Source organism: Sphaerodactylus townsendi, linkage group LG07 (assembly GCF_021028975.2).
Source record: "Sphaerodactylus townsendi isolate TG3544 linkage group LG07, MPM_Stown_v2.3, whole genome shotgun sequence".
Lineage (NCBI taxonomy): Eukaryota > Metazoa > Chordata > Lepidosauria > Squamata > Sphaerodactylidae > Sphaerodactylus > Sphaerodactylus townsendi.
This window is the reverse complement of record NC_059431.1, coordinates 19787841-19800438: the sequence shown is the minus strand read 5'-3', so window position 1 is coordinate 19800438 and position 12598 is coordinate 19787841. Positions and strand designations below refer to the sequence as shown.

The following is a 12598-nucleotide window of genomic DNA, read 5'->3' as shown; positions in this document are numbered from 1 at the left end:
ATGTTCGTACAATTGGTTTTTTTAAAAGCAATGAATTTCACTTGGCTTTTCATAACTTGACAAAGGACAAAAAGTTTTAGGTAGTAAGATGAGGATAATTTCTTGATAAAAGCAATGAACCCAACTCTACACTGTCTGGCACACTGGGTTACTGTTTCAGTCCAGTGTTGCATTCAGGAGAACAATATGTACAGACTGCTCTCACTAGAGAGTGAGGGAAACTTTTGCATCCCATTTTAAGGGTATGAATAGTTCCCAATATGCATGGGGTCAGTACAGACTTGGGTAGGATGGCACATTACACAGGCAAGGAACTGTACTCTGGTGAACAGTACAGAACTGTCTGGGACCACAGCTCTGAAATCTCTGCCTTTCCATGGGATACCAGCTTTTGAATTCCAGGCAGCTCACACTACCAAATAAAAATGCATTTAGGAACTAAGTCAACAGACAAGTTATTAAATATCATCTTTCCTACTTTAGCTTCAATGGTAAGCAGAACATGCAGAGGATCTGCAAGGACTTGAAGGTTGGCATCTTATCTCCCGCCCCCCTGCCCCCCATTTCCTCTGTTCCTTTTCTGAAAATTCCTTTTCTTTTCCAGCTTCCTTGTCTCCTTCCCACCCAACCACCCATATTTATCTGGCTCTCTGTCTTTAGTTCTCCCTCCTGCTGGCAGTCTCTCCTGGGGAAAACTTTGTTGTACGGTATCATCTGCCAGTCTGAGTCCAGTTGCAGTGAGGAACCCGCAAGGACACCACACTTTCCCCACATCTACTATCTACTCTTTCCCTCCTCCCAGCGGGCCTCATATCCTTAACATTTCTGCTTCCTTCTTACCTTACTATCCACCTTTTATCTGTCCCCCCATTTTAAGCAATATTTATTATTTATTTCATTCCCTTTCTCCACACCTTGGACACAAAGCAGTTTATATTATTCTCCTCTCCTTCACTGTAACCTCACAACAATCCTGCAAGTAAGGTTAGATTGAGAGTATGTAACTGTCCCAAAGTCATCTAGGAAGGTTTCATTTCTGAGGGGGATTTGAACCTGGATCTCCCAGATTCTAGTCTACAACTCTAACCATTACTCCATACTGGCTATTGTAGGGGGGGCGGGCTGTAAGTCAGTCAGTGGTTGCCTGGCCCTTATGAGTCCTTATTCAAAGGCCAAACAGCCCTGGAAGGAGCTCTTCCCATCAGCCTTTTACTGACTACATTGAGAAGCAAGCCACATGCAGTGTTTCACTTTCTGCTGAAAATAAGAGGTAGGTAATCCATAGGAAGAAGAGCTACTGAACACTCCTTTGACATGGGCAGACCACTGTCAGCTTATGGCTGTGTATATAGCTTCTTTACAGCTTGTGAATATTTAATCTACTACCACCCATCAAACATGCAACATTATCACTGAATGCCTCCAAGTCACAAGTTAAAGATGAAGACATAACAGCCTGGAGGAGACATCTAGGCTTGAGATTTTTTTTCCTCAGGATGGGATGAGCTATATAAAACAACTGTCCTCCACTGGCTGACAAAAACCACTGCAAACGGAAACAGAGGCCTGGCTAAAATTCCAAATGTCCCATCTCAGATCTGTAGATTGCCTCTTAGCATAGCTGTATTAAGAATCAATGCTCTACTCTTTGCAAGGGTGGTGTAACAGGACACTCCACTTCTACAGGCTTATCAGTCTGACTAAACATGTCTTGGAGTCTGTTTGAAGGCCGATCTTTTGGTGAAGGAGGAGCCACCACAGTGTCAAGGCAGTCTTGTTCACTGAGCTATTTTGAGCAATAAAAGGTGCATTTCTACCCAAACGGTTGAACCTGTAACCACTATGTAATTTGTTGCTAAAATCAGCCTGTCTGCCAAAGCACTGAAAAGAAGCAAATGTAACATCAGTTTTAAAAAGGGTCCAAAGGAGATCTGGGCAGTTAGCCTAATGTCTGTTACAGGCAAAATAGAAAAACGTATTGAAGCCAGAAAGTTAGATTTAGTTGTAAGTTTCAGGTAACGGAAGGCGGGCAGATTTTTGCTAATTCCTTCCTACCACTGCAGACTTATTTTCCCCTTTTCCCCAGAACCCCCATTTCAGGGAGAATTATGAGTTGCAGTATTGAGGGAATGAGAAAGTCCAGTTCCACTGATGGAAGTCCTTTCCAACAGCAGAAATTACCATTGACTCAAAGCCAAAAAACTTAAACAAAGAGGAACAATGTATTGTCAAAGGAAAAAGAGGAACAATGCCTTCTGAGAAAATTGGCACAACTTTGTAAAGAGAAGAGCTGTCTCAATCATCTTTTGCATTTCTCTGAGAAGACCTATCTAGTTCACCCTACATTCCTGGGACTCCCCCAAATCTTCTGACAAAATCTCTCACTAAAGGTCCCTGATTAAATTAATAATCATGGGTTAAGAGGTCAGATCCTCTTAAGGATTAAAAACTGGTTAAGCAGGAAACAGGAAGCAGAAATAAATATACAGTTCTCACACCTGAGGAAGGAACAGTGGAGTTCTACAAGGATCAGTATTGAGTCCATTACTATTTAATTTGCTCATAAATTATATGGAACTGGGGATAATCAGGGCAGTGACCAGTTTAGCAGATGATGATAAGGATAGGGAAAACCAAAGCAAACTCCAAAAGTCTCCCTCCAAACATAGGGAATACACAGAAATGTGGCAAATGAACAACGTCAATAAGAAGAGGTTAAAAAACATGTAGTCCCATGTGCAAGCACCAGGCCATTACTGACTTATGAAGTGACATCACATCATACTGTTTATTAGGCAGCCTATGTTTACGGGGTCGTTTGCCAATGCTTTCCCCAGTCATCTAAATTTATAACCCCAGCAAACTGGGTACACATTTTACCAACTTCAGAAGGCGGAGTCCATTTTGAGCCAGCTGTCTGGAACCAACTTCTGTCAGGATCAAACTCAGGTTCTGAGCAGAGCTTTGACTACTCCATGAAGCTCATTAGAAATAAGTATAATATAACACAAATTGGGACATTAATCCTAATTAATATACATCTTGATGGAGTATGTACTGGTGGGAACTGAGAATAAAAGACACCTTGGGGTCATGGTGAGCAGCTCAAGGAAAACTTTGAATCAGTGGTAACAAAAGCAAACTCCATACTAAGAATTATTTAAAAAGTCATTGAATATAAAACTGTAATGCCCTTGTATAAATATATTACGCATCCTCATTTGGAATATTGGTTGCTGTTGTTCCAAAAAGACACAGCAGAGCTATAAAAAGAGTAAGCAATGTATTTAAGGGATTGTAGCACCTTTCCTGCAAGGGTAGGTTAATTTAAAGAAATATCAACTAAAGGGAGACGTGACAGAGGTTTATGTAAATATACATGGGGCAGAGAAAGTAGCAAGAAAGAACTTTTTCTCTTTCCAAAACAATACCACTCACGGGCATCCAATACAGCATCCAATAAGTTGAGAAGCAGCAGACAGAGAGCAGAAAAAACAAAGTAGTTCTTCACTCAACAAAAAAATTTGTGGAATTCAATGCCAGTGCACACAGCGATAGTCGCAAAAACAGGCTTTAAAAAGGAGATTATAGAGATTCGTGGAGAATAGGGCCATCAGTGGTTACTAGATAACTAAAGGAAATCTACAAATTCAGAGGCAGTAGACCCCTGAATACCAGTGCTAGGAGGCAACATCAACCTGACATTTTGGTCTCCATGCCCTGTTCGTTGATCCTTCAAAGCAACTGGTTGGCTGCAGCATGAAATAGCATGCTGGAATAGACAGACGGCTAGTGTGGTCTAGCAGAACATTTCTTATGTTTGTATCATACTAATCAAACTGGCTAAAGACATTAAACTGAAGATACAACTCAAAGTGGAAGCACCATAATTTTATAGGGTGTAGCTTTGACAGATTTTGTGTTTGGCATCAGTGAAGAGTTACTTCTGTTCCAGCAACTCTAGACTATTAACCTGTGATTTGGGCTTATATTTACTTTGTCCATAAACCTTGCTCTTTCATCTAAATCAGGGGTAGGGAACCTGCAGCTCTCCAGATGTTCAGGAACTACAATTCCCATCAGCCTCTGTCAGCATGGCCAATTGGCCATGCTGGTAGGGGCTGATGGGAATTGTAGTTCCTGAACATCTGGAGAGCCGCAGGTTCCCTACCCCTGCCTTAGCCCTTCAGGGGGGACAGACAGGATGGAACAGCATTGTAGGAGCATTTCCAGATCTACTTCTCTAAGGGTTAGTGTTCTCTTCTACATATGTGTATGCCAGGCTAGTCCTTTGTTTCCTCATTCCTCTCCATCAGTTTTCTCATCTTTTCTGTCATCTCTCAGTTCTGTTCTTATAGAGCCTTCTGATTTCAAAGATGCTCTAACACCCACCTACAATCCCTCACTCATAGAAGTTCCTCCTTGCTGGTATCACAAATTGAATATGGGAGCAGTGGGGTGTACAACTTTGTTGGTAGGGGAGATACTGCCCCTTCCCTTGTGCCCTAGGCATATAACAAAAGGATTCCACATTGAGCACCTTTACCTTTAGAGGAGATGGGTCATCCTCTACTCTTTGCCTTCATTCTCTCTGAACCAAAATTTTGTCATGTTCTGTTAGTTTATCAGTCCCCTCCACTAACAGTGTATTTTTTCCCCTTGCTGTTAATCCTATTCTCATGTTAAACTGTTTAGAATCACCAACATTTCTGGTTAACTTATTTCCTTTGATCAGTTCTGAATGTGTCTTCAGTAATTGGGTTTTGTCTTCTGTTCTGGCTCCTCCTCCTTTTGGCTTAGATTCCTCTTACCTTTTAGAGTTTGTTTGTTGCCCAAGTCTCTTCATGTGCTGGTGCCCTATATGATATGGCTTCAAGATTCCAGAAGACACCATCATACCATTGTTTCCTATGAAAGAGACTTTGACCTCCTGATATGTTGGCATCCTTACTGGTTTATCTTTAGAAGGTGGTTCAAAACTTTTTGTTTCATTAGGACTAATGGATACCGGATACATAGTCTTGTAAAAATTCTAATTGTATATTTCAATGAAACACAACAATAAGATGTGATATTTAAGTATAGCTACCTTCATAATGAAGGTCTACGTTAAAATTCTGCAGGATGCACTGCGTAATATGTTGAATCACAACATTTGTGGAAGCTCAGATCAGAACTAAAGATGTACGTGTATAAACTAACAAGGTTGTTAGTTTTATGGTCACAAAATAAATACACAGTCTGGAAGTGGCAGACTTGAGCAGTGCTCAAAGACTTACATGATCAGGACATTGAGTTAGTTTCCAGAAAGTTGCAGAGCTGGTTCAAGGAGAATCAGTGGGTTGGAAAATCTCAGCTGACAGATGTTATTTCCATCAGTGGAGTGAGTTTTCCTGCTCTCCCTTTGCTGCTGCAGGCCAAAATGCTACCCCCTTCCAAAGAGGACCAAAATATCCCAGGAACAGCATGAGAGGGAGTCAGGTCAACAAGCGAAGGATCAGCATCCCCTCCCCACAGTTGGTGGAAATTTTCACTGGATTCAAAGCAGTATTCCTTCATTGTGTCTTATGTTATAAAAAGAAGCACTGCCACAGTTTTGCAGGCATACCTGTTTACTCTGTGTGTTGTTTAAGAAGCCAACAGTAATGTTATGTGGTCCTGGAATGAAGTCTTGTATTTCCCTCCAGGTTATATGCAAATCAGATGCTCCTACGGGGGATGTTCTACTTGATGAAGCCTTGAAGCACATTAAAGAGACACAGCCTCCTGAAACAGTGCAGAACTGGATAGAGCTGCTCAGTGGTAAGAGATATCCACAGAAAATGAACCTTGTATGGTGCTTAACCAACAGGTTTGGTCTGTAATGCAGCATTTGGTTTCCAAGCAAAAGATTTCAAGCCTATGGCTTGCCCTGTTCCTGTACAGATAGTTACTCTTCCTTCAGAGTCTGGGGCACCATAATGAATTTAACAACATTTAGTTGAAGGTATGAGTGTGATACGTTCATTGTTTTGCCTGTTGTTCAGGAGGGGCACATGAACGATTGCTAGTTATGCAGCAGTCCTAATTTGACTTGATGTGTAATGTGTAATGAACACATGCAGACTCTTTACTACCATCAGACCCTCTGAAGATGCCAGCCACAGATGCAGGCAAAACGTCAGGAGAAAATGCTACTGGAACGCGGCCATACAGCCCGGAAAACCCACAGTACCCCAGTGATTCCAGCCATGAAAGCCTTCGACAATGCATTCAGAGGTGGTTTGCCATTGCCTGCCTCCGCATGGGCTGAGGGAGTTCTGAGAGAACCGTGACTAAATCAAGGTCACTCAGACTATTTCGTGTGGAGGACTGAATCCTCCAGATTAGAGGCCACTGATTTTAACCACTGCACCATGCATGCTGGCTGTCTATTGCCATGATAGCATAAATACCTTTGCAGGATTTGCCTTGGTACGCTCAGTCCTAAAAAAACCAGATGAACAGTTCTATCCTGTTTAAAATTTGATCTTTCTCCACTCCTAGAATGATCCAAAGGTCTTTTGTCAATGTTTGTAAATTCTGAGGGAAGTAATGAGGGAGAGTAGTCAGACCCTTCTCCTTTATCACCCACAGCCTTTTAGCCTCTGTCTTTTTTCCCATTGCTTGCAGAGAATGTGAACACTGGGATATTTTTTCTACACCCCATAGGAACATGCTGGCTAACACATACTCTGTTGTGCAGTTTGATAACACTGACATTTCCATTTCCTTAGGGTTTCCTGAAGCTAGAGAACCGAGTACTTCTTTAAGTGCTGGTTAAGCTCTTGAAATGGAGATGGCCCACTCAGAGGAGCTCAGTTGGCACTTAAAAATAATTTTGAAGTGCCCTAAGTGTGTACTTGTCTAGGTCTTTCCATTTAAAGGCCTTGGTGAATGCCCCTCAATGATTTGCCAACGGGTTAGGGCATCTTAGGAAAACCGTAGAATCATAGAGTTGGAAGAGACTCCAAAGATCATCAAGTCCAACCCCCTGCAATTCAGGAACACATAATCAAAGCACTCCTGACAGATGGCCATCCAATCTCTATTTAAAAACCTCCAAAGAAGGAGACTCCACCACACTCTGAGGTAATGCATTCCACTGTTGAACAGCCCTTCCTGCCAGGAAGATTTTCCTGATGTTTAGGTGGAATCTCTTTTCCTTCACCTTGAACCCATGACTCCTGGCCTTAGTCTCTGGAGCAGCAGAAAACAAGTTTGCTCCCTCACCAACATGACATCCCTTCAAATATCTAAACCATGTGAACTCCTCTTCAGATGTCACTACAATACATGAGGTCATTCCTGTGGGACACAGAGAAATAATTCCACCTCAGTGTCTTTGATCTGCAGACCAGGAGGTGGGTAAAGTATTAATGATGTGGTAAGACTGTTCACCAGAAGTGAATTTGATCCCAGTGCAGTCTGGATGAGTGTTCAAATTGCAAAATCTAATTAGGTTCTTAAAAATGCAGCACTATGACGTTTAGTACAAGATAATACAATTCAGGGGCAGTGGTCTTACGATTACCTGCAGAATATGCATGCCATAAAGAGCAGGTCTTCATGAATGAGATAGGACCAGCAATGCAAGTCTATTCAAAGCTTCTTGTAGTGAAGTGTTTTGGTCACAAGGTGTCACCAAGTTACTGAAGGAAAATGTTCACTGTATTCTCACTGGAGCAAAGATTTGTCTTCTTCCGTTCTTAAGAGTTCATCGCGGGGTCTTAGATTGTAAGCCTGTAGGGCAGAACATGACTTATGGAAGCACCTAGCACCATGGTGGCGAACCTATGGCACTCAGAAGTTCATGGACTACAATTCCCATCAGCCCCTACCAGCATGGCAAATTGGCTGTGCTGGCAGGGGCTAATGGGAATTGTAGTCCATGAACATCTGGAGTGCCATAGGTTTGCCAACACTGACCTAGCATATTTTTCAGGCAGTTTAAATAATTTTTAAAAAGAGTTTGGCTAGAAATTTCCACCAGGAGAGTATCATTTCCCTGATGTACTTTTCGTCATGCATAAGCAATTTCCCTTAGTGTGAAGGGATCCAGATAACTTGTCTTTAATTTGGAGTAATCAACTTTTTTTTCCCCCTGGGGTTAAGGTGTGCTGAATGCCATGACACTTTTATATATGCCTTGCATTTTAAAAGCTGCACTTTTTCCTTGTATTTTAAAATGTGTGCTTTTTGTGTAACATTTTGTGTTAAAACCTCAAGACAGGTTATAACATTGAAGTGCACTTCAGTGAAATTAGAATAAAAGAGGTCAGCAATAAAATGTGAGACCTTTCTCAGCTACAGTTTAAAAGTCAGCATGAAAATAATATTTTTATTGTCTGTACTCTGGCCTAAAAGGTCTGGTCTTGGAGGGTGGGCCCCTGGTCTAGAGGCTCTAACCTAAATTCTAATCAGTCTCACCTCTTGCTTGGAAGGGGCTTTGCAATAGAGACAGCAAGAAACTTCCTTCTTGGTTAATAACTTCTGGCCACTAACTTCCTTCTGAAAACTTGTCATTGGTTGCTATTGCCTATGGATGTAGGCTGGCTGTATGAAGAAATCATTTGTCCTGGAAAATAGAGGTAACCAGTTACATTTTACACTGGCAGTGTGATGATGTCATTAGTTATGTAGCTCCTCAGTGCCATGAAGGCAGTTGGCTTCTAGGACTCAGCTGTTGTTTCCCAGCAATTAACTAGGGCATTTTCTGGCTAGTGTTCGAAGTGCAATTTGGAAAGTAGATGATTGTGGGCAATGGCTACCATATGTCTCCATTCTAATGTGGAAGATGATTTCTCATCCTAGGAAATTCTGTCTTCATGTTAGCCAGGTGTCAAAAGATGGGCTTTCCCTTGGACTGCAGAAAGGACTAGCAGGCCCCTCAGAGTACCACAGCCTAGAGCATAATTCTGTAGGTGACCTGTTAAGGTAGGAAGGGGTGCATGGTGCCTTTTGTCACAGGGAAACTCTCTAAGACCAAGGGCTCTGTGGAATGTTCCCTGTTAACCGGCTGCCACCACTCAGAATCTCTTGAGAACATCTACACTGTCCCGCTGACCCATTGTGAAGTTGGTCTTCCAGCGCAGAACTAGAGCAATAGCAAAATGTTTTGGGAGCACTCAAGGAATCTAGCACATGGAGAAGAGATTAAGAGAGATCTCCCAGAGAAATCTATTGTACTGAGCACAGTAAAAAATGTTTTTATAAAAAGGTGTAAAAAGAGTGAAAAGGGGGGGAGGGGTTGTTGGATTCAAAAAGGGGTGGGAAAAGGGAAAAGCGGACGGCAGCAACAACAAGAGATTAAAATGAAGAGCAATAGAGTTGACCTAAACCAAACATGTTACCTCTGATGTAGCTGTTTCCTTTTTACAGAGCATGTACAAAGTTTGTTGTGGTAACAAGAAGTCAAAGGAGGCCTTAAAACTCTACTCAATTTCACGAGGATCCAGTTTTCTCTGACTGAAAACGGAAGACAAGGGACAGTCCCAAATGTCCAGATATTTATGTTAAATGTACTTGGTCCTAAACCAGCCTTTTTTTCTTAGAATGACAAGCAGGTCTTTCCAGTCCCACACAAGTCCCGATCTCTGCTGTCAGAGGCTACTTTTCCCAATCAGAGTCATATACAATACACTCCCACCTCCATCAAGCATGTGGGAATGGCTCTGAACCCTCATGACTGATAAATGGCCTGGTCCAAACCGGGTTGTCCTGTGTCCAAAAGGAATTAAGTCTGCCAGGATGGTCCAACATGGAACGGAAGTGAATACCTCATTCTTATGGAATCTCTTGGGGTCCGAGATCCCAGACACTTTGGACAGCACTCTTGAGCCTTAACAAGTTTTAGGATTTCTGTCATGTGGTCATTAAGAGAACTTGCTTTTTGTCTGCTGGGGTGATATACTGTGCCCTTGCTTAGCATTGGAGAGTTAACGGTTCATCTGTCCTTGTTCACTGGTGATACTGGTGTAACGTTTCTAATTGTTTTTTTCCCTCCCCCAGGTGAGACATGGAATCCGTTAAAATTGCACTACCAGCTACGAAACGTACGCGAGCGATTAGCCAAAAACCTAGTGGAAAAGGGGGTTTTGACTACGGAGAAGCAGAACTTTCTTCTCTTTGACATGACCACGCACCCTCTCACCAACAACAACATTAAGCAGCGTCTCATTAAGAAAGTTCAAGAAGCTGTTCTTGACAGATGGGTCAATGACCCCCACCGCATGGACAAGCGCTTGCTGGCCCTCATTTATTTGGCCCACGCCTCGGATGTCCTTGAGAACGCTTTTGCCCCTTTGCTGGATGAGCAGTACGACCTAGCTACAAAACGGGTGCGGCAGCTCCTGGATTTAGACCCTGAAGTGGAATGTATGAAGGCCAACACGAACGAGGTCCTGTGGGCGGTAGTAGCTGCCTTCACGAAATAACTGCAATCAGACTCCTCCAAGTGTTCCTTCTCCCCTACCTTTCATTGTAAATCAGTTTCTCTTCTATTGACGATTCATGTCTTCTGTCATTTGTATCTCTCTTCATACGATGAAAATCAGCTTCTGTTTCATGGGAGTGGTCGGTGGCGTGTTTGGCCATTTGTCTGCGTGCCTCTCTCTTTCTCTGTCTCTCCCCTGCAGGGTTTTGCTGGTGCAAGAGAGCTTCCTCTTCTTCAATACATCTGATTGCCATGTTGGCATTCTGTTTCATTTCAGATGTAAGTTACATTACCTGGATTTGGGTTGTCCTCGTCTTTCTTCCGTTGCAGCTGGGGCCAGCAAGGCCCTGGTTTCCAGTTGATCCAGGTGGGCACATTTTAGCAGCTCTTCTTCAGTGGGGATCTCATTGCAGCAGTCTGCTCGGATGAGGCAGGGGTTGGTTCAACAGCAGCGCCTGGCAGATCGTGCCTTTTTCTTAGACATTTGTTTTGAAGTGTTCAAAACTGGTTTTAAAACAGAGTCTTCACATATTGGCTCAGTGAATAGTTCCATCCCATGCAGGGTTTTTTTCTCCTGTCGTGTAAAAAATCTGTGTTGATTTGTGTTCTTAAAAAAAGAAGTTAAGTTCTAAATCTTACAGCTAGTATAGAAAGGGTCCTGTTGTTTCACAAAGGCAAGGTTTTGGGATGGGAATACATTCCAGCGTAGTCTGTATATAGTGAGAGTTCTATGTTAGCACACAAGCGCACACATTTTGGTAACTAGTAAATTTCCAAATTTGTACAACTGGCAGTCCATTACTTTCTTTCAGCTGTTCCCTCTGGGCAGAAAGATGGGCCTCTTCATAAGGAGAGTGTGTGCTTGTGCGTATGTGTCCTGTGTTTATAGTGTCTCTGGAGTTTGTACCGGCCGGGTACAATCTGCCGACTCATTGCCTTCATAGCGTTCATTGTATGATGAGACCACTTTATCATTGTTTCTATTAGGGGGGATTGGGGGCGAGGGGTCAGGGAAGAGGCTTGTGACCAGTACAATTCTTGAGTGCAATTTTCAAAAAATATTTTTTTTGTTAGAACACAAGTTAACAGTTGTGTCTCTTGTCATTAATCTACTTAACACTTCAACAACAACAAAAAATCAGTTGTCAATTTTAGCAGATGTTGCATGTAAATTGTTAGCAGGTGATGACCACAGTTCAACCGATTAAGATTTTTCTTTAGTGGGAAACTCAACTATGTTTTAATTTTTATATACAATTATGCTGATTAGCACATTATTGTAAAATATATATATATATAAACTGGCTTTTTAAAGTTTATTACCTCTTCTGCCATTTGCTTGTTCTAGCTCCAGTCACAATGTAAATATTACGCGTCGAAACAAATTAAAAACTGATTCCCCTCCTCCCTTTTTTTCTTTCAAATAACAACACACTAATAGTGGAGCAGGTATCTAGAAACGTTCTGGTTAACTTTGAAAGCATTAAAAAAAAAGTCCTAGATGGTGTATGACTGTAGTTGAAAATTTAAAAGGATCCCCGATCTGTATACTAGCTTTTTATCTACAGTTAATAAACTTCCGATCTTGAAAGTGCCTGAAACATAGCAAGCATGTAATTTGTATTTTGTTTTTAATTCTTAAAATCCCAGTACTGTGCAGGACGAGCCCAAATAACAGTGAAAACACTCAAGAGCTGCTGATTCTATTGAAACGGGAAAGCCCGCGAATACCAAATCCCCATCTAAAAGTCTAAGTGGCTGGTACAGGGGTCTGCAACCTGCAGCTCTCCAGATGTTCATGGGCTACAATTCCCATCAGCCCCTGCCAGCATGGCCAGTTGGCCATACTGGCAGGGGCTGATGGGATTCGTAGTCCATGAACATCTGGAGAGCCGCAGGTTGCAGACCCCCGCAGAAATTGGGTGGGTGGGTTTGGAAGCTTATTTTTTGGTGATCCCATGGTTTCCCAGCTCTCTGTAGTTAGTGACCTGTGGTTTTTGTGGAATGATGCTCTGCCCCGAATAGGAGGTGTTCCCACTGTTAACTGAAACACAAGAAGCTCAAAATTATAAACTGTGTGCCTTTGTTAAACTGACTGCTACCCACTGATTCCACCCCGGAAACAGCCAGCAAGCTTGGGACACA

At 42.3% G+C, this 12598-nt stretch overlaps 1 protein-coding gene across 1 annotated transcript in view; it reads left to right on the top strand.

The window, feature by feature from the left end:
* The window catches only part of GOLPH3 (golgi phosphoprotein 3), a 36271-nt gene extending 24213 nt beyond the window's left edge, over positions 1–12058 (top strand). The window contains exons 3-4 of the mRNA XM_048504339.1: positions 5634–5802; positions 10030–12058. Coding sequence (XP_048360296.1) covers positions 5634–5802; positions 10030–10454 — 594 coding nt within the window. The 3' untranslated portion in view covers positions 10455–12058. The remainder of the gene's footprint in view (positions 1–5633; positions 5803–10029) is intronic.
* Positions 12059–12598: the final 540 nt, after the last annotated feature.